The following is a 20,437-nucleotide window of genomic DNA, read 5'->3' as shown; positions in this document are numbered from 1 at the left end:
CGCCCACCCACCCAAAAACCAACCGGCTGGTCCAGCGCCGGCTGGTCCAGGAACAGATTTCACATCTCCAATCCTGCCTGAACCCCCATTTAAGACCTCTGGTCCGGGTTTTTGGACCAGCTCGGCTCGGCTCGCTTCAGCCCAGCGGGGTCTCAAAACCCAAATTACCTGAGACCAGACTCACGCTAAAAGAATCATCTTCCTTATATGAGCTCATTATAAAATATTTACTTTTTACAAACGGAATTAACCAAATATGAAACACAAGGGCCGACAAAGAGGTAATTAAAGTACATGTTCGTGTGTATGAAATAACATGGGTCAATATAATTATTATACTATTAAAAACTCATTAAAAAAATGGTAATGTAATGTATGTAATAATAAATGTTGATGTATGACTCATTATTTTGCTATGTGGAATAAAAGTAGGCTGAGTTTCTTGACTCATATTTAACATGTTTTTGTGAAATAAGCAAAACACACCCTGCAGAAATATTGTGAGATTACAATACAAGTTACACACTTTAGGTTCATGAATGGATGTTTATTTCCTGTATCATGACAACTAGTACATAAATAAGTAAATACCGTCGGAGAATTATACACTTAGCCTATGTGCGCCCCTCAATCCATGTCAGTTTTAATGCACTCTGGATGAATGCAATTTGCAGCTGCATGTCTTTAACATCCGAGAGCGTCATCTAGTGGATAGAAAGCTGAGCTGACTGAAGTTACTTAATGAGCTGCTGGTGGTGCTGGTGCATACATTTAACTTAGACTGGTTTGTGAACGCATCGCCATTAGATGTACCCAGAGTGTGTGTTTGTAGGAGCCAGTATGCTGAATTGGATGGAGAAGTGTTGAAAAATGTCCTGGTAAACCAAAGAGAGAAGGTGTACTATTTTAGAAATAAAGTGTTAAGAAGAAGAAGATGGACCTTTATTAAGCCCCCAAGGGGGAAATTCCACTCTGTCGTACACACACATGCATTTTTATACAGGTCATACAGTACACACAGTACATACTTTTTAGAAGATACACATACATATACAAATACACACACAGTTATACGCACACATGCAAATGCAGTTGAGAGGTCAGAGCGGAGGCAGCCAGTCTAGCCGGCGCCAGTGAGCAGTTGGTGGTTAGGTGCCTTGCTCAAGGGCACTTTGGCAGTGGCCCAGGAGGTGAACTGGCCCCTCTCCAGTACCAGTCCACACTCTGTATTTTTTGTTATTATCTTAACAGAGCCAATACAACAACTTTTTTTTACAGTATCTTAAAAGGACTATTCACCCATTAAAAATCAAATTGACCAATGATAATATCAACCACAATTGTTTCTGCCACAATCTAGTATTTTCTGTCATAATACATTAATACTTTTGTTGGTTAATTTTTGTATTTAATTTGATTTCAGCCGATGTTGTCGTGTTGGGTTGTTTTATATATTATTTATATTTGAATATGTTGGCTCTTCAATGTATAACTATAACATGTACAAAATACTATAAACAACTGTCAATGTATTGGATTTTAATACTTTTGCAATTTTTTCTTACAAGTTTTTGCATGGATGCTGGTGTTCAGACAACAAAACCCATACCCATTTTCTGCTGATTCAGTTCATCTCTCTTTACACTGGACAAAATGAACCAATACAAGTAGGCCTATTTCACATTAAATTTTTAATACAGTGTAATTGTATGTACAAGAAAATATATGTATTGATTTTCCAGCAGAAAAGCAACACTTGTAATGCTCATTCTGACTTACACTGAAGTCATTACAGTATGACCTCAAAGTACATTAAACTGAAGGCCCTGCTCTCCATGTGACTCTGCAGTGGCCCACTGTTTATATTTGTGTCCGCAGAGACACTGTGCACCACTGCAGCCTTTAATCTGAGCTCTGTGCCACTGCGCTGGGTTACAGCAGCACAATGAGAGCTCTGTTCTCCGCTGAGGAGCCACAGCTGGGGCCTCTGGACATGCTCAGTGCACAGCTCTGATTAAAGAAGGACTGCAGGCCAAATCAAACTAAATTACATGCGCACAGAGATGTCATACGAGGCACACATTTAGCTCATTTTAGATTTTAAGTTGTTGATTTATGAACAATGTTGTAAGTGTATGTGAGTTTAACTAGCTCTGCATCAATGTGACAGCAACCACTGAAGACATTGTGGTGGATAAAGGACTGTATTTCCCAGTTCCAAGTTATGTAAGAAAGCACAACGATTCCACATTCAAAGGTCTGATTTCAGGAAGGTAGGATGCACATTTTATAATGTTGCATCGTCAATTTCCCATTAACACAAGACAGGAAATGCCTTTACACAGTGGAGTAAATTGAACATTAGATTTATCGGGAGCCACAGTTTCTTAAAGACTCCTCTCATCACGTTTATCGTCCTTTTTCAACTCCCTCCTTTATTTTAAGAGAAAAACCAGAGTTGGGTTTGGCAACAGCGCTAATTTACTACACAATTACCAATATGTGGTTATTATTCTTGTCAAAAATGTATTTGAAATTGTATCAAGCACACATTTTTAAACAATTGGCCCCTGGAAACATACTTGAAGAAGGCCCCTCCACCTCTCCTGAATAACAGCAAGACATCCAGACTTAAATAGTCTTTTTGTCTCTTTCAGTGACATTTTGACATCTAAACTTCAGGTGCTGAAAATTGCATCTGATGCAATGCGTAGTTCAACATTTTCAAGAAGTTCCCTAGAAATAACTAAAAGGAAAAGAAGGAAAAAAATCCTGCCAAGAAAAGCTAATTTTAAACCGATGTAATTATTCATTCTTCGGTGAAGAGAAGACAAGAGGCATGTTTAGCGCAGCTTGCATCCTGAGTGTAGCAGAGAGGCGGATGATCTCACTGTTGGGAGCAGGAGGAGCAGCAGGCTCTTTGGTCGGGCTTCAAGGAGTCGAGCCAAGGACTCTCTGTCAGCTGGCCCAGCCGCCCTGACAGGAAGTCAGCTTCAGACATGGTGGTCCCACTCCTACAGAAAAATTCACACACATAGCACCAGCCGCACACCCTCACACATTCTGTTTCTTCCTGCAGAGAATATAGAAAGATGCCATGCCATGATTAATGTTGCATTACTGGGCCCACCACAGGCAGATCAGCAGTCAGCAGTTTTCCTCTGAGTGTCACCCCTCCGAAAACTGAAGGATCAGACCTCTCAGGACACGAAGAGTATCTATCTGCACGAGGATAATTCTGTGCAGATGTACTAGGGTCTGAGATTTACAGCAGCACAGTCCTCCAGTTTCCGATCAGCATTTTAGCAACACTTTTGGGATTCATTAACTTAATTGTTTAGGTTTGTTCTTTCCATAATGGCTGCACACATCACGTCTGCACTCTGGTTTCAGTGTATCTCTTTGTTTTGTATTACCTCTGCATTTACAGTACATGCATGTCAAAAGACATTTTATAATAATCAACCATCTTGAAATTGAAAAAAGAAAAGTTACAAGAGGTACTAAAAATAAAATATATGTTTTCTGAGTATTAATTTAGTTCCCTCTGTAGACAAATATGAATGCATTTCCCTTTTGCTGCAGTATCTTTCATACAAGACCTCTCTGTCTTCATACCTGCCTAAATGTCAAGGTAAAAAAGTAGGACCAGCTCATTGTATGGTAGCTCTGGAAAAATGTAAGAGACCACTGCAACATTATCAGTTTCTCTGGTTTTACTATTTATAGGTATATGTTTGATTACAATTATTATTATTTTTATCTTATTCTATAAACTACTGACAACATTTCTCTGTGTTGGAAATCAACAGACACTTGAATGGAATGGCTACCATACATGTAGAGATTGAGAAACAAGTGGTCTCTTTGTATACTCATAATACTTTTATACAGACCACAATAGTCCACTGGTATTATTTTCAAAAATGGGTCAAATACTATAAAAAAATGAACTTGGCCTAAACCCACTGTTACACATACATTTTCATAAAAGGTAGTCTTAGTTAACCCCACATATCTGAGCTCGTCCCACTTCATGCTTCCTGTGCCTTTTCGTTCAAATTAAAATAAACTTTGAGAAGACGTGATAATGATATGATGGAGCAGACACCGAAGCACATGTGTTTGCACAGTGAGAAATAAATGCACATACAATTGAATTTAGAAAAAAGATGGCACATTTATTGCAACATAAATGTTATATACATTGTGTTTTTCTGTTGGAAAAGACAGAAAATTCGAATTCTCGTTGCCGCAGTTTTTTTGATGTGCATCAACAATATCTTTTCATTTGACAACAGGACAAATATTTTATCAATCAACAACGAGAGACTGAAAATTAAGATGGAGGTCGCACTTTTAGTAATTTGGAGCTTGTACATAGTCTTTTAATGTGTTAGACTACGAGCAACATTTATGCTTTGTTCTTGAGATGGCATTTCTGAATATCTTGTAATAATGGACAGGCTATTGTAAATAACCATACATTTTACTATCTAATATAGTAAAATAAAGTAAGAAACTTTTTACTCAAAACTTTTGCTTTCAAAAATCTAGAAAGAGTAATATTTAGAATTCAAGAAATATTCTTACAGTATTATTGTATAAAAGACTAACTACAGTGAAAAATAAGCCAAATGTTTTTTTTTCTTTTTTAAATGTTCTTTTTTCTCATATATTATACAAGGGAAAGCATCTGGGAATACAGCAAAGTCTAACTTGGCAACAGAGGAGCAAAGCAATTTAGTAGGAACACACAAAATAATAAAAAAAAGAGCAGGAAGTGACACACAAACTATTCCTTAAATCAAAGTCTGCCAACATGAATACTGAGATCATAAAAAGAAAAAAAATTCACATAATTGGTTTGGGACTTTTTTTTCTTTAAAGAACAACAATTTTAAATATCAAATATGTTTTGTAAGCTCAGGGTTAGTCCCTTTTTTGTAAAGACTATCCAAATCTGTTTCTGATTTCTGATTCTGATTCCGAATGTGGCAGCCTTGTTTAAGTTGTAGATAATGATAGAAGACAATATACAAAGAAATACATGGAATATAAAGCAAGTCTGAAGACCAAGAATAAACATAAAGCATGCACACTGATAGGGAAAACAAATGAAAGCCATGAATGTCTTAAAACATAAAAGACATTATTGTGCTACAGTTCTTTGATATTCCAGAAATGCATGAAATATCTGGTCTCTTTTTATATATTGGATGAAAACATAACAGAAAATAAGTTAAAACTGGCTGAAACTGGACATGATAAAGCTGGAATAATAAAAAAAAATGACTTGTTACGACACAAATAAGCATAACTAAAAATCTTAGAATAACTGCGTTTGAAAATGTCTTGAGATATTACCAGAAAAAGGGATGTGTTTATCAGGCCAGGAGAAAGTGTGGTCGTCGTCATTTGTTTTCTTTCTTAACTACGTCTTAATCAAAACGAATCTGCAAAAATATCTCATTGCTTACATTGAACACTATATGGCAAAAGGAAGGGCAATACAATCCCCTTTTTCTTTTAGTTAAGACACAAAAAATATGCAGGGAATGCTAAGGTTTGCAAACATTTCACTTCTCCCTAACGATGAAAAACACACAACTACACTTGAGCTTTCAGTAAACCTAGAGTTTGCCATTCATCACCTTTTGTAGACAATATGGTAATGCTAACTTAGTCGTGCCAGTTATTCTGGGGGTCGTTATCACATAAGCTGAAACAAACATAAGGAGTTACATGTGGTCAGTGGCAGTATAGATCAAATATAAATAATATAGGCTCTGTTCTTATTTTTAAGGGACGGTTATTTCTTTATTTCTAAAAGCAAGTGATCATTGACAGTGGGCTATAAATGTCACTCTAAACTGGCCAATAAATTAATTTTCTCAGTGCTCAAATATCGCCCCCTCCTCTCGGACTCGCCAGAGATTTGGCTTCAGGGTGGAGTGTTCAGTTTTAATGGTGACACTGGCAAACTATAGATCAACTGAAAAGCTGCATACTTCTCTTTCAATTTGCTCAACGTTCCCTTTAGACATACACTGTATACTGTAGTTCAATAACATAATAAATAGAAGGATAAAAAAGAAACAGACAAACGAAAAAAATTGCTGTTACAATGCATTTGTCAATTCAGTTTAGGCACAAGGCAATTTCCACATATGGTTGGAGGAGATTGCGAAGTCTCTGATTGTTCAGAAGCCACAACACTTCTTGCAGACAGTGATATGTGCTGAAGACTTTTTCTTTGTGGGGAGACATTTTGCAGATGGAAACTGCTCACACGGAGCTGGACGCTTCGCTCGGCTCTTCTTCAATCTTCTAGGACTGGATTGTGTTAGTCTGGTCGTTTTTTGCTTCAAGTGGTCTGTCTCCTTCGATTGGTGTCACAAACTGTGAGTCCTGTCTGTCACTGGGAAGCAAGGTCACCGACAGAAATGATGTGGATCGCTTTGATCTGGGAAGAGGGGAAATACTCTGATCAATAATCACAGCAGGACAATCTGTACATTATATTAAATATAAAAACCATCTGCTACTCTTTCATATATTATTCCAGAGATGTGAAGGAGCTGGATCAACTAGTCAACACATTGATACATTAACGTGCAACTATTGTTTATTAACAGTGCTAAATTATTAGATACGTATTTCTACCTCCTCCAGAAGTAAAGATTTGCTGCCCTTATTGGTTTAGATTATTTCTTTTTTTTTGTTCGTGATCACATTTGTATTGAGAATACACAACATGTTCAACCAAAAGCACACATCTTTTGTTTTTTTTAAATAAGTAAAAGTACATAATAAAAATAAAAATTAGATAACAGCAATTAATTGCAAAATATACAGCATTCAGAATACAGAATACATATGTAAGCTAAAAAATAATAACAATAATACAGACAAACAGAAATAGATAATTGTTAACATATATCGATTGGATGTAAACCGTTGATAGAAAAAAACGATTTGAGTTTAGGGAAATTGTGATGGACTAATATATATACATATTTAAGACAGAATAAAACAGTAAAAAAAAATAAAAAAATATTGTTTAGACAGAAAAAATATATAAAAAATGAGAAACCAGCTGGAGGTGAGCTTACCTGTGTGCTGCTCAGAGGTGGCCCATGGGGTTAGAGGAGTCGGCGTGGCCTGGACGGTCCCCGGAGCCCGAGGACACTTTCTCCTCCTCCCTCCTCTTAAGGCAGGCTGCTTTGGGGTTCAGATTCCTCTCTGTGGTTCAGAGAGACAGAAATTAAATGTTTATTATTCTAATTGTTTTGAACACACATAGTGAGAGCATTAATCTGGTCTGTTTCTTTATTATTATAACACATTATTGTGAAGATCCAGCCTTTTAGTGAGTGAACAAAGCAAAATCCGGATAAAATGTTTGACTTACTTACTTAAATGTCTTATAATATGAAGCTACAGCAAACTATAATGTCTTTAGTCAATGTATTAACAGCTTCTCAGCAGTTTGTTTACTGTTGTAGTGATATCATGGAGGACTATCTGTACGTGGCAGCTCTGTCAGTGAAATAGCTCCATATAAATCAACCCTGTTTACTGCAGTTCTTTTTTATTGCTCCATATTTACTGCTTCCTCTTTGGATGTGACACTAAAATAAAAAGTTACGCCTGCAGGAATATAATGTAAGGCATCTTAAATAAATACTATTGATTCTATGTGATGTCAAGATTCAAAGATGCATTTTTATTGTCAATCTCATCTTGATAAGACATGACAGGAAATTGGGTTAAAGGGCTCATAAACAACATAAAAAGACTCATAAAAGAATTGCATTGACATTCCAGTTATTTGCAACAATTCCTGAGTAAAGCATATAATGACCCTGACCTCTGACTTGCTGCTCCAGGTTGAGTATGACAGCCACGGCCTGATGGAGGATGAGCAGTTTGGTCTGGGGCTTCTCGCTCTTCAGGTGCACCTGGACCATGTGACCCAGCTCCTTAAAGGCCTCGTTGATGTCTCGCACCCTTAGGCGTTCACGGGAGTTGTTAGCCATCCTCCTCTCCCGCTCACGCTCGGCCTTCTGCTCCGGGTTCAGGTCCTCATCCTCAATGCTGTGTGAGAAAGAACTGTTTAAGAGTTAAAGTCAGATAACAACTAAATAAAACAGACTTAAGAAGACATCATAGTACAACCAAATAGAAAAACACAATCTGTTCAAATTGTAGTATTTTCAGACCTAAATTATTTTACTTTGTATAGTATTTTGTTTGTTCAAAATCTTCCTACCTCGTGCGTGTGCCTCCTCTGGGTGTCATCATATTTTTTCTGTCGCCCTCATCATCCGACTTGTCATCGTTGGAGAGGTGGTTCATGTCATCTTTGTCGTGTTTCTCCAGCTTCAGCCCCAGAGCGCCGGGCAGCTGGCCGGCCAGAGCAGAGGCCAGACCTGAAGAAGGAAATGTAAAAGGTAAGACATTACACACAAACTGAGAAAGGCCCATATAATGAGTTGATAAGAGTGGGGGTGAGGGGGTGCAGCGGACCTCTGAAGGTTTCCAACTGGTGGTGGAGTTCTGCAGTGGATGTGGAGCTGGCGCTGGGCGGGCCTCCGTGGCTGTTGTTGTTGTTGTTGTTGAGGCCGGCAGCATCGTCAGCGTGGGCCCCGCCCTGCTGCAACACACACAGGGAGGAGAGGGTCAAGACAGGAAGCACATAATGTTTGGAGAAGATGCATGAAACCTTATTTTGAGCAAGAGAAGAGCGAATAGTGAGAGCCGTAAAACAAACTTCCGTAGATAGACATCAGTGAGATTCTGTTTAGGGTATATCCACGCAGGATGATTTTTATCCTTCAAATGTTCAAACGTAAATGCTAGGGGTGTCGCAGTATTCCAGTACTGACGATAAATACAATTAAATATTGATATCATGTTAAGAATACACAAAAATCCAGTGCCTTTTGAATAATCTATAACAAATATAAATAAATAATCTCTGTCATGGTCCATTCTCTGTCTCATTTCCCCAACGCCCAAGACACAAAATAACGCACAATAAAACCAGTTAAAGAGAAATTTGACTTACAGCATTACTATCATTGGTTTTTCAGATTTGCCATACATAAATATATTGCTATAATGAATTCTTTGAAAATGTCCATGAAAATCATTCAGCAAAAATCTGATATAATTTCAGCCCATACCAAAAACGTTATTTAAAATGTAGATTGGATGCTCTTTGACAAGCGCTACATATTGAAATATTTAACTATTCATGTGAATTGTTGCAAAAAAAGTTCAGACTCTATTCATTTAAGCCTTTCATTCCCAACAATGGTGCATGCTATAGTCTTTTGTTACATAGTAGTATGTTATAGCAAGTAAAGCAAAGGGTAGAAAAACACAAAATAAAAGCCACCTTTGTTAGTATATTTAAAAAAACAAAGGCCCATTTAGGACATTTTTATCAAACCCTCTTTTCTGCTGAGACATTCTCAGACTTAGCTCTCTGTAACCACAGCTACAACCACGTCTGCTTCTCGTGTCTAAAATGAGACAAATCCGTCTGTGTTCAGTTTCAAAAGATGTCAGGCTGACACCACTCAACAGTCATGAACATCATTCTTTAGTTTGCCCACATTCGTGACATAGAAATGGTCCTAGAGTCAGTCCCTCTTTCCTGAGGTTCACCACATTTGATTTCCCCCCTGAGAACCAGGGAAATGCGGGGAAATCGTCACTGAGGGTGGAGGGTGTCTCCTCCTTGTCTTATAAGAATGTGATCCCCTGTCACTGTTGGCCTCTGTTAACCCCGCCACCCCGAGACCCTCCCCTTCTCCAGCACTACGCTAATCTTTGCTGTGCTCTCAACAGGTGTCCAAACAACTCTTTGTCTGGAGGAGGAGGAGGAGGGAGGCTGGGCTCTGGCAAGAAAAGAACGCTGCCATTTTCCTGGCTGGGCCTGATTAGCATACAGCTGAGGAGCTCTGTTTGGGTGAGGCCGCGGGTTCAGACACACGTTTCCATCCATTCAGATTCCCTGGGTTGTTAAAAGGAGTGATGAAAAGGGGTAGAGGGCGGGGTGTGAGACGGAGTAAAAAGCTGTGCAGAGGCTGGTGAGCTCTTTCTGAGGGGAGCTGTTCCCACACAGGAAGTGCTGTGTTAGTGAACACACAGTATGTTCATCTCAGTCACAGTCCGTCAACATCACTGCCACAACACAGCTCTCTGTAACAAAAACATCAGACTGAGCTCTTCTGACAACCACAGGACCATTCCTGCTAGGGGACAAACAAGCTACTCTGAGAGATTCAAACTTCAGCACCACAGTCACAGAAGCACAGAGCCTTACAGCAAACAATAAACTGTATTCAAAATAAATTCATGTTGACAAAGAAGGTTTGAGAGACCAGAGAGGCATATAATACAAATCCTGAGAAGGAAGTTGGACCAGAATCTCCAGCAGCTTTGATGGTCATGCCAAGTGAAATGTTTTTGGTGAAAAATAAACATTAAAACGTCAGAGTAAATGAAAACATGATTCATTATTCCTGTTTCATCTCGGCCGGATGCCTGGGGCTGGGTTGACAGGAACATTATCACATTGTTAGAGCTGAAAGAAATAGCAATTCATCTTTTTGAAATTCAAATTTGGCAGCTATTGTGACAATTGATTAATTGTCAGAATCACGTTTAAAGTTAAAAGGACCAAATGTTATCTTGTTCCTGTTTCCCAGTTGTGAGGATTTGCTGCCTTTTTTTGAATCGTGTGTTGTGAGGTGAACTGAATCATTTGGGGTTGGTTAAACAACTGAAGCAATATTAATTAGGCTTTAGGACATTTTACCAAGTTATGATATTTTTAGAGACTTAGTGATTCATTGATAATAAAAAACAACACAAATAAACACTTCTGGAAAACCAGACAGACATCTGGTCTTTATCTGAAACTCATGTAACTTAATATAAATCATGGACGAATGTCACCTTCCTCAGAGGAATGGGACTTTAAATAAGTGGAAAAAAATATAAATCAGAAAAACATATTGTTACATGTGTCTCTGACTTCTTCTTCTTCTATCATTTGCATCCAGTTTCTTTAAAGGATGTATTTATTTATTGTGAGCAAAAACTAGTATTTCCAATCACCTTTTAAATTACTTTTGGACCAGTTGCTACATTTTATTTTCCATTGCAGATGTGTTCAAATCTCTTGGCTCTTCAGAATAAAATACCTTGGATGGAGTTTGGGTTTAAGCATCATGATTTATACAGAGACCTGCTTTCTTCTTTTCCTCAAGAGGTTTAGTGCAACACATAAACACTTCCTTCTCTGGAGAACAACTTCCAAATCCATTACGTCTGTTTTTCCCATTTCTTCTTTCACCTGTGTATACAGCCACCCTCCAGAGGAGGTGAACCTGAGGCCAGCCATGACACTTATGGAACATATATCAACTGTTCGTGTGTGGAAAATGTTGTTTTGAACAGGTGGCATGTGAAGTTTGACATTTAGGAAAACACCACATTATCCTGAAAACGAATATAATTAAAGACATAAACTGTGTGTGAAGTTCCGTACCATCGCTGCTGTCCGACTTGGAGCCAATGCAGAGGCGGGGAAGTTTAGTCCGAGGGCTGCGATTGGCCCGTTTTGTGCCTGTCCCAGCAGACTGTGTATGTCGCTGGGCAGACTGGCGGTGGAGCCCACTGCATGGTTCCTCAGAACGAGGATTGCATCATCCAGTCTGTCCAGACGATCCTCCATTCGAGACTGGGAGGACCAGAGGGATTGAAGAGGGAAGGGTTAGGGAGAGGCAGAAGAGAGGAAAAGAAGGACAGAGCAGCTTAGTATAAGCACATTAGGACAAACATTTAGAAAACTGATTGTACGGTGTGGACTTTAAAATAAAAAAAATATCTTAAACACAAGATAAAGGAAATGCAAATGCAAAATCAACTGAGCCACTTCAGCTTGAGTTGTAAAAGTCAACACAGATGGAAATCAGGAGTGAGTCAACAATGAATTGAGATTTTAACATTCATTGATAAATTAAGATGATTACTGCAAGCTGAAGCGGCTAACACATAACATGACATTATGGGAACAAAGGCAATAAAGATGAAACTGCATTTTACTGTGAGGTATGTACTGTAGACCGCAAGTCAAAAATAAAGTGAGGTATGCAAAGACGTATGGAACACGTAAAGACTATCTGAGGAGTACCTCGCAGACATCCTTTAAGAAAGACATGGCATCCTGGAGATGCTCATGTAACTGCTGATGAACTCTGTTTTTCTGGCAAAGTCAAATAAAGAATAAGACAGGATTAAAAAAAGATCAATATCTAAAAAATACTAGAAACACACTGTGGATAGAGATTGTTTCTGCAAAGACACACAGAGAAGGAGGTCAGGATTTGGAAGAAGCACAAAGATGCTGACCGCTCTTTTTGTGAGGATGTTTGCACATTTAATAACCGCTGATACAGTATTGTTCTTTTCTACTTTTCTTAAGGTTTCTTGGAGGTGTTATATAAAAGATACATCCTCCACATTCTATTCAATAGAATGCAAACACGTGTTCACTGTTGACTCCAAAGATTATAGATAGTTTGTTCTCTGTTGAAATACATGGTCTGGTAAAGCTGTCTTCTCCATGCTTCCTCATACCTAGTTGTGCCTTTCTTCACTACACTTGGTGATATGTAGCATTGAGCCACCTAACAGGAATCTTTGTAGTTTACCAAAGCCTTCAATTTAACAGAAAGGAATACAGTAAAGTTTCAAAAACGTATTCACTTCAATATATTCATCTCCACAGAAATCTGAATCCTCCACTTGCGTGTTTAGACGGTTGATCATCGCTGTTTTCGAAGAAATAAACTGGATTTTCAAAAGTGTTTTTTGCCTCAGCTACCAAGAAATGTGATCCATACTTTTATTGCAGCAATGTTGTAACAATCCTGAGAATATATCATCATTTGAGCTCCCTTTTACTAGCTGTCAGTGGAATATTTCTTTATTAAAGAACTGAAAGGAAATCTTTATGAGAATATTTAACCACTTACAAACCCTGCTCTGGAGTCTTGGGGTGTAAAGGTTAAGCATTCTTAGGCTCAATGTTTTCCATTATTATCCAGCTTAAATGACAAAATATCAAGTAATATTTTATGGATCTTATGGTCACACGCATCCCAAAGTTGGTTTTCCCAAGCAACAAGATGATGCTTACCACAGTTTGCCTTTATGAATGGGACCTTTTACAACAAGTAAGTATTTGGTGTGTTTGTTATAACAATGAGTTATATCTAAAATTGTGCTTAATTTATGTTATAAATCGTGTCACACGGAACATGAATTGCATTTTGTTCCTACGTTTCTTTTATCAGCAGCTCATTTTCAGGCTATCTGATTTCATTCACTTGCATCGTGAGCTTCACCTCACTTATCTGTGGTGGCCATAAAGAGACAAAACAAAGGGGGGAGGCAGAGTGGGAGGAAACGTCCCAATCGTGATGTTCAATATCCTCTTCACATGCAATCGGCTGTTTGAATGGGACTATGTGATAAGGTTGAGGCTGGATTGATTTGGACTTTAAAGTTATTTCTGAATGTTTAGTCATTGTAAACAAAACATCCAAGATAAGTCCTGCAATTGATTGTATTAAAAGATAACATTTAAATAATAATAATTTAACAAAAGCCTATACAGGTTTTAAGTGGCAAACACATTAAATACATTATATTGTAAAGGTTTACATGTGTTACTATCTTGTAATTTGCAAGTAGGTATATCAGGTTGTTATTTTAAATACAAATAGAAGATATTAAGACAATATTTACAGCTACATTTGTATCCATTGTGGTAATATGTTTATTCTCCTATCAAATGCACTCTTTGCATCCCAGCAGAACATGTAAATGCTTAACATTTGCATCAGGGAGTAGCCGGGATGAAAGGTGATCTGCAGCTCTGGTCGCATGACAGCGAAGGAATTTCTGGAGACGTGTTTTAGCAAACAGCTGCAACCCCCCCTCCGCCAGCCCCCTGAGCTGAACTCATCCCCCAACTGTCATCCCCGTCCAGCCCCACGGAGCAGGGGACAGATGGCAAGCCCGAGGGACAGGTATTGTTCAGTTTGGTTATCGCTCTGCCCCCACCTCCCTCACAAAAACATTTGTCAGACAGGAATCTCCCTGTAATGCTGGCTCAGCCCTTCCCGGGTAACTTATCCAAAGTTTGCATCGATCATGATTCATGAGAGACGCCGGCAGACAGAGGGAGCTTACCAGGGAGTGAAGGGAGTTCTCATAGTTTGGAGAGGACGGAGTCTGTCCTCCAGCGCGGGGCCACTGGTTGGTACCTGATGGAGAGGGGAAGAGCGGGGGTCAGCGTTAACAATCCGGCGACTCAGTTTCACATCAACATGGCTGATAGCTGTATCCTGCTCCACTGGGTGGACAAAGCTGATTGACACACACACGATAACACACAGTCAAAACACACTGACATCCTGATATTCTGGTTTCTTGTTGTTCTATGCGAGATGTTTTGATCTTTTATGGCTCAGTTTTGTTGCATCACTTCCTGATGGCTGGACTGCATCCTGACACATGACCCAGCGGAGGGTTAGTCTAATGCCCACTTCCACCCAGAGATGTATGCTGCATCTGCACATCAATAAGCAAAGCCATGAGAGGCTGGAGAACAATAAGAGAGATGTGATGTTAGACACTAGCTTTCCTTCACACTTCCTTTTTCCTGCAAACCTGAAAGCACACGAGTGATTTCAAAAATGCCGAACATCTGAGTCAAGTTCATAATCTTCCTATTCTTCTAGTTTTCTTTCTCTTTATTTTTGGTCAAACATCTGACTGGTGTTGAAGTGGTAGTTCAATCAATGTGTCTTCATCATATTACAGCAAACACATCTGTGAACATCTGAGCTCCATTGTTAAATTCCCAAAAATATTTACAATAAAGCCAAATCTACTGTTGCACTTTTCCTCTTGTCATCATAATGAAAAATAATGTATTTTATAATATGGGAAACTTAAGGCGCTCTGCACTACGGATTATAATGTACTTTTGGCTGGGAGATGTTCACATTGGATGTTGCCAAAAGTAAATCTACAGACCAGACAGGAATCTAGCTGATTTGATCTGGTGTAAATTAGTGCAGAGAAAAAGGAATCCACATCTGTTCATCACATTTCCAGCTCAGCGTCTCTGCTTTTCTCAAGCACATTCATCCAAGTAACCTGCCTGCCATGTGCAACAGGAGGCCATGCATTATACAATCAAATAACCTTAATTGACTTTGACAATAATGAAACTTTCCAGGTTATTCACAGGATAGGATGTCTGCTGGGCTTTACTGCTCAGGGCTTTTCTGGTATCTATTATCATCCATTACGGGGGAGAGATGCCAAACCCAGCCGCCACATGGTAAATGGAGTCCACGGTAGTAAACTCTAGAGATACAGACTTTGTTTTTGTTATCTATCCACTACGATGACTCTAATATCTCTTATTATAATAAAAAGGCAATGAAGCATGCAAGCCAAGAAGTGGGGATTCATTGTGGTAAAAAAAAACCTGAGAAATCCAAACTGGTATCACATTAAAAAAACATTTTTATTCAAAGAGTAATTCAAAAGCTACAATGTGTTGAATGGAAATCTGAGTTTGATGTGAGAAGCCTGATGCAATATTTTTACTCCTAATTGTTCACTGATTGTTTTTACAAATCAAGGGTAATGTGGTTAAATAAACACACATTAAACCACTGAACTATGGTTTTCAAAAGCAGCACAATTACACTGACAGACAAAGAGATTAAGCACATAATGTAAAAATGTTGACAAACACAAGTTAATCCCACAGCCTTAACTGCAGGAAATGCTTTAAAATATGTTTTTCCATGAAATCACCGACTAAAATGTCTCACTAAACCTCTGTACTGGAGTTTTCATGTTTCCTTCCTCTCACAGCCTTGGGTAAATCAGACTTTAATTAAAAGACTATTAAGAGTGACTGTGGAAGAGGAAATGAAGAATCCTCTCTTCTGCCTCAGCCTTCTCCCAGGTGAGTGAGACAGGAACTCCACATGAGCCTCGCTGGCTGCCGGCTATGAAAAATAAGCCCAGGGCTCTGGATCCCACGTGCACCAGAGAGGGCTAATTGAACAAACCAGTCCTGAGTAATGTGCTGTACATTGGTGTTATCCTAATGATGAATGGGTCTTCAACAGCCAGCCAAATGTTGTGCCAATTTCAAAGTACCGTTCTCTTTTCAACCCCAGAAACATAATAAGGGTGAGTAATTAGCAAAACGACACCCATTTCTTAATATCCCACATGTATTCATTTAGCATTAGATGTTTTTTCATTGTTAAATACACAAGGATTCCTTAAAATAGAAAACCCCTGACCTTTTTTCTAACAAAGAACTCATTAGTTTCTGGGCCAACCATTATCGCCTACGTTTTCTCCTTCAATAACTTTGCATATGTCATACTTGTAAGATAAATGGTATACTCCCAATCTACTTCATTGCAATTAAAACTAAAATGAACCTGTAATACATGACAACTTTAAACACTTGTAAGGACATCTAGTAACAGTACATATCATCATAATATGATAGCCTTGGCTCTATTTATGACCATATGACATGATAAACTAGAAACTCTATTGTTATGCAGCAAGGTGTGTCATGCTGTAATAGGTCAATGGGGGGATCTCCCTCTGAGGCCAAACTCATCATCAGCTGATTCACAGACACTGGCAGCTAATCGGGGCCTTTTCGCAGCCTGGTCTGTGTGTGTGTGTGCGTGTGCGTGTGCGTGTGCGTGTGTGTGTGTGTGTGTGTGTGTGTGTGTGTGTGTTTGGGAGAACAGCTGTCCATGGGGCAGGGCAACAGCTGAGGATGTGGGGGGGCATAGTAGAGGCAGCTGTCGCCTCTCCATTACCGCACATGACACAACTGTCCACTAAAACAACACGCTGGGCTTTCCCTTACTGTCTCCCTTCATTCAATTTCCATTACTCTCTCTCCTCTGTCAACACGTCACACAATCCATATTCTTCTTCTTCTCCCAGTGTAGAACAAACAGGAACCTTCTTAAAGTTCTCTAACTGCATGGACTTGGCTTTGCACAGTTGTTTCACAAGTTTCCTGTTTTCGTTATCTTGGGTTTGTTGCACAATCTAAAAATAATTTAGAGGGAGGCTTGTCTGTCCATCCTCAAAAACCAAGCTTACATAAAAACACTAACTGCCAAGCAATTTTGTGGAAAAACAGGATTATCTAACAATAACAACTTCCAAAAATGTATGATAACACACAGTAGGGTGAGTGCCTAATGTGGTGTAAGTCATAAATACTTAATGACTTAATAATCCTACAAAATATCAAAATGGTTATTCAAGACCCAGTTCAAACTGTTTCATTATAAGATGTTCAAATCCTTAAGCACTACATTCAATAAAATACTTATACTTAAAAGCCACAGCCCAAGTCTTTTTCATTTGCGCTCTCATTCACTACTAAAACTTAATTTAAAAACTGAAATGTTAGTGCAAAACCACTTCAAAGCTAAATCTGGATTTATGAACATCAACCCTGCCTAAAATGCCAGAAGCCAAAAGAGATCTGTGATGTCACCGTGAGTCAATGTGGAGCAGCCCGCAGACATGAAAATAAATGTTTGAGATTCTGGACCAGCTAGTCAGGTACTGTTTAAAGGTGCTGGTGTTACAGTGGTTGCATGCTTTTTATACAGCTAACATTGCTCAGAGACTGCAGTAAGAAATCAGCTACCGTAGCCAGATCTGATCCGGTATATCTTCTCTTCTCTTGAGATTAATGTTTGTTGTACACGGTCCCAGAGAAATACAATAATGAAACATAAGAATATAATAGATAAGGATTAGAGCTCCTTCACAACTAAAAGGAGTCCAACATTAAGTTTTAGGAGAACTTCACAATCCATTCTGCTTAGGCTTTAATTAATCCAACGAATGCACTATAACTTAAAATGAATAAATGAAAAGAAGCCTATTCATAAGAGCTTGTTAATGACTTTGGCTATTCCAGACCGAGGCATAATCTGAAGTTTCCGTACCTGACACATTAAAGGTAGTTTCAGAGGAGTACATGTTCTACTCTACTGATAATATCTTGTGTAGGTGCAAAAGGAGGTGTGTTTAAGATAAAATCCAACATTGGTGCTCTACCTGGCCTTCCAGACAGGGGGCCAGCAGCGGTCCCTGCTGAGGTAGCACCTGCTGGGGTGCTCAGAGGTGAAGGAGAACCCACAGGTGTCGACTGGTTGGAGGGAAAACTACTGCTAGTGTGGTCAGGTGAGTAAATCTGTGGGAGCAGAGAGGAAGAGAGGAAGAGGGAAAAGGAGCATCAGCAGCATGAAAAACAAAATAACAAGCAAATGTTGACTTCATCCAATTATCTTTCACATGTTTCACAGGAACCTCGACTTTGCTCGGACATTGCTCATGTCCGAAATTGACCTTCACTTTGATCTCTAATACACATCTGTAATATGTTGTGACTGCATCTTGCACCGTTGAGAAACTCTGTCCACCTCTGAACAATAAAAGTATAATATATCGCTGCTCGCTGTTTCTTGATATCTTTAACAGATGTTACTACCTTCAAGCCAAAAACGTATAATCAATTATGGAGATTTTACTGCCAGGGATGTCATAAAAATGCTAAGTGCATACATGTGAGCCGTTAACAGTCGTCTGTACTCAGAGCACGGCCGTTACCATATGAGCCTTAAGCAATATCCACTTTGATGTCTTTCGCATGTGTACCGGTTCTGTCTCCGCTACTGTAAGTCAGTGAACTGTGAATAAGTACCTAAATAAAGATACAAATAATTTCCTAATATCACCTTTTAATATTTGTATTTAATGTTGCTAGATGAAGGAATTTGATCTAAACCGAAATGGACTTTTTTTTATTTTTTTTAAAGTCAGTTTATTAAAGGCAACGTTCAGAGCCTATTTATTGAAAAGGTTTAAACATTAGTATTGTGAATGTCCTAAAAAGAAATGCTACCCTTAAAATATACTTGACAAAATGAAAAGTGTAACAGAATAAATCAAGGTCACACGGTTACATAAAAAAAGTCTGTGTTAAACTTAAAGAGAAACAAAGTGAGAGCTATTTTGTATTAATAAATGTAATATCTCATATAATAATAGTTGGTTATAAAAGTTATACATGTAAAAGGTTATTTTTGCTTCCTATAGAAATCTATAGCAGCTTGAAAAAAAGCAGACAACTAAACTGGAAATCCCTTTGAGCCGTGAAACAGTAAATCTCAAATTGATGCATTTCAGCCTGCAACAGATAGGTATTGAACAGTAAAGGTGAACCACATAGCAACATCTAGTTTGATTTACATATAGTTGGGTTTTACATATTGATAAACTCACATGCAAATGTTTTTTTCTGCCACATATAAGGTTACTTCAGTTTATTTCTACACCGAGTATTCTGTTACTACTTTGTGTCGGTGCGTCGTCTGATAAGTCACCGAGGTCACTGAGTTTTAGGATGACATGTCAATCACCAGGGAACAAGGAGATTACGTCTCCAGAACTTCCACAGGGATTTCATTTGTTTAAACAAATGTTGGATTAAAGCACAATCACATTCCTGATTCCTTTTCCCCGAGCAATAAGAGGATATTGTGCCATAGTGGGACACGTCTCAGAGATCTCAGGGTATTACGGGTGGATCCTGACTAATTAGCAGAGAAAAAACCCGCAGATCCACAGAGATTTCTCCTCCAAGTTAAGATCAAATTGAGCTTGCAGAAAAACGTTTGACTTCAATAATCTCCTTATTCAATCTTGATCTCCGGGCTTTCGTTTTTCAATCAACTTGGAGCATCAGGATGGAGGTTTTGTTGAAGTGAGGAGGAGGAGGAGGAGGGATTGACTGTTGTCTAAAGGGAGGAATGATGCTTCACTACACTCTGAGCACACAAATATATCGAAATATATCCAAATATTTCCAAATATATCCAAATATATCCAAATATTTCTCAGTTTCTCGAAAACAAGCTGTTTATAACCGTGACTTCTGACCCGACAATATATGACTTTCTATTCTTTTCACTCGCTGACTACTAACGCTTAATTCAAAGTGAAACATGGATCCTTTTACTGGAATAAATGAAAGCTCCGCCTCATCATCAGTCACGCTCCCGCAGGCGGCGTGGGGCCAATAAGCACGGCCAATTTAAAAGGGCGGAGAACAAAAGCTCTACAAAGGGCGGCCCGTGGAGTTGAGCCACAGCAGTTATAAACTCCCCTGTGCCCCTGCTCCACCCACCCCCACCCAGCCCAACCGTGTCCATTTCACTACAGCTTTGTCATGCTAATACAATTGAGTCTGCAAATATAAAGG

General features: G+C 38.8%; 1 protein-coding gene across 7 annotated transcripts in view; it reads right to left on the bottom strand.

The window, feature by feature from the left end:
- Positions 1 to 4,160: 4,160 nt before the first annotated feature.
- Positions 4,161 to 20,437, bottom strand: part of tcf12 (transcription factor 12) — a 76,744-nt gene continuing 60,467 nt past the window's right edge. For 4 of the 7 annotated variants that reach the window (XM_079662401.1, XM_079662398.1, XM_079662399.1 and 1 more), the window contains exons 13-20: positions 18,232 to 18,367; positions 14,281 to 14,354; positions 11,570 to 11,761; positions 8,533 to 8,659; positions 8,276 to 8,435; positions 7,874 to 8,115; positions 7,116 to 7,245; positions 4,161 to 6,466 (exon numbers count right to left, since the gene is read on the bottom strand). In XM_079662401.1, the coding sequence (XP_079518527.1) occupies positions 7,127 to 7,245; positions 7,874 to 8,115; positions 8,276 to 8,435; positions 8,533 to 8,659; positions 11,570 to 11,761; positions 14,281 to 14,354; positions 18,232 to 18,367 (1,050 nt within the window). In that variant the 3' untranslated portion in view covers positions 4,161 to 6,466; positions 7,116 to 7,126. The remainder of the gene's footprint in view (positions 6,467 to 7,115; positions 7,246 to 7,873; positions 8,116 to 8,275; positions 8,436 to 8,532; positions 8,660 to 11,569; positions 11,762 to 14,280; positions 14,355 to 18,231; positions 18,368 to 20,437) is intronic. The other 3 variants (XM_079662404.1, XM_079662403.1, XM_079662402.1) reach the window with 3 other exon arrangements.

This window comes from Notothenia rossii (assembly GCF_949606895.1).
Source record: "Notothenia rossii genome assembly, chromosome: 2".
NCBI lineage: Eukaryota > Metazoa > Chordata > Actinopteri > Perciformes > Nototheniidae > Notothenia > Notothenia rossii.
The sequence above is the reverse complement of the archived record's forward strand: the minus strand, read 5'-3'. Positions and strand labels throughout refer to the sequence as shown.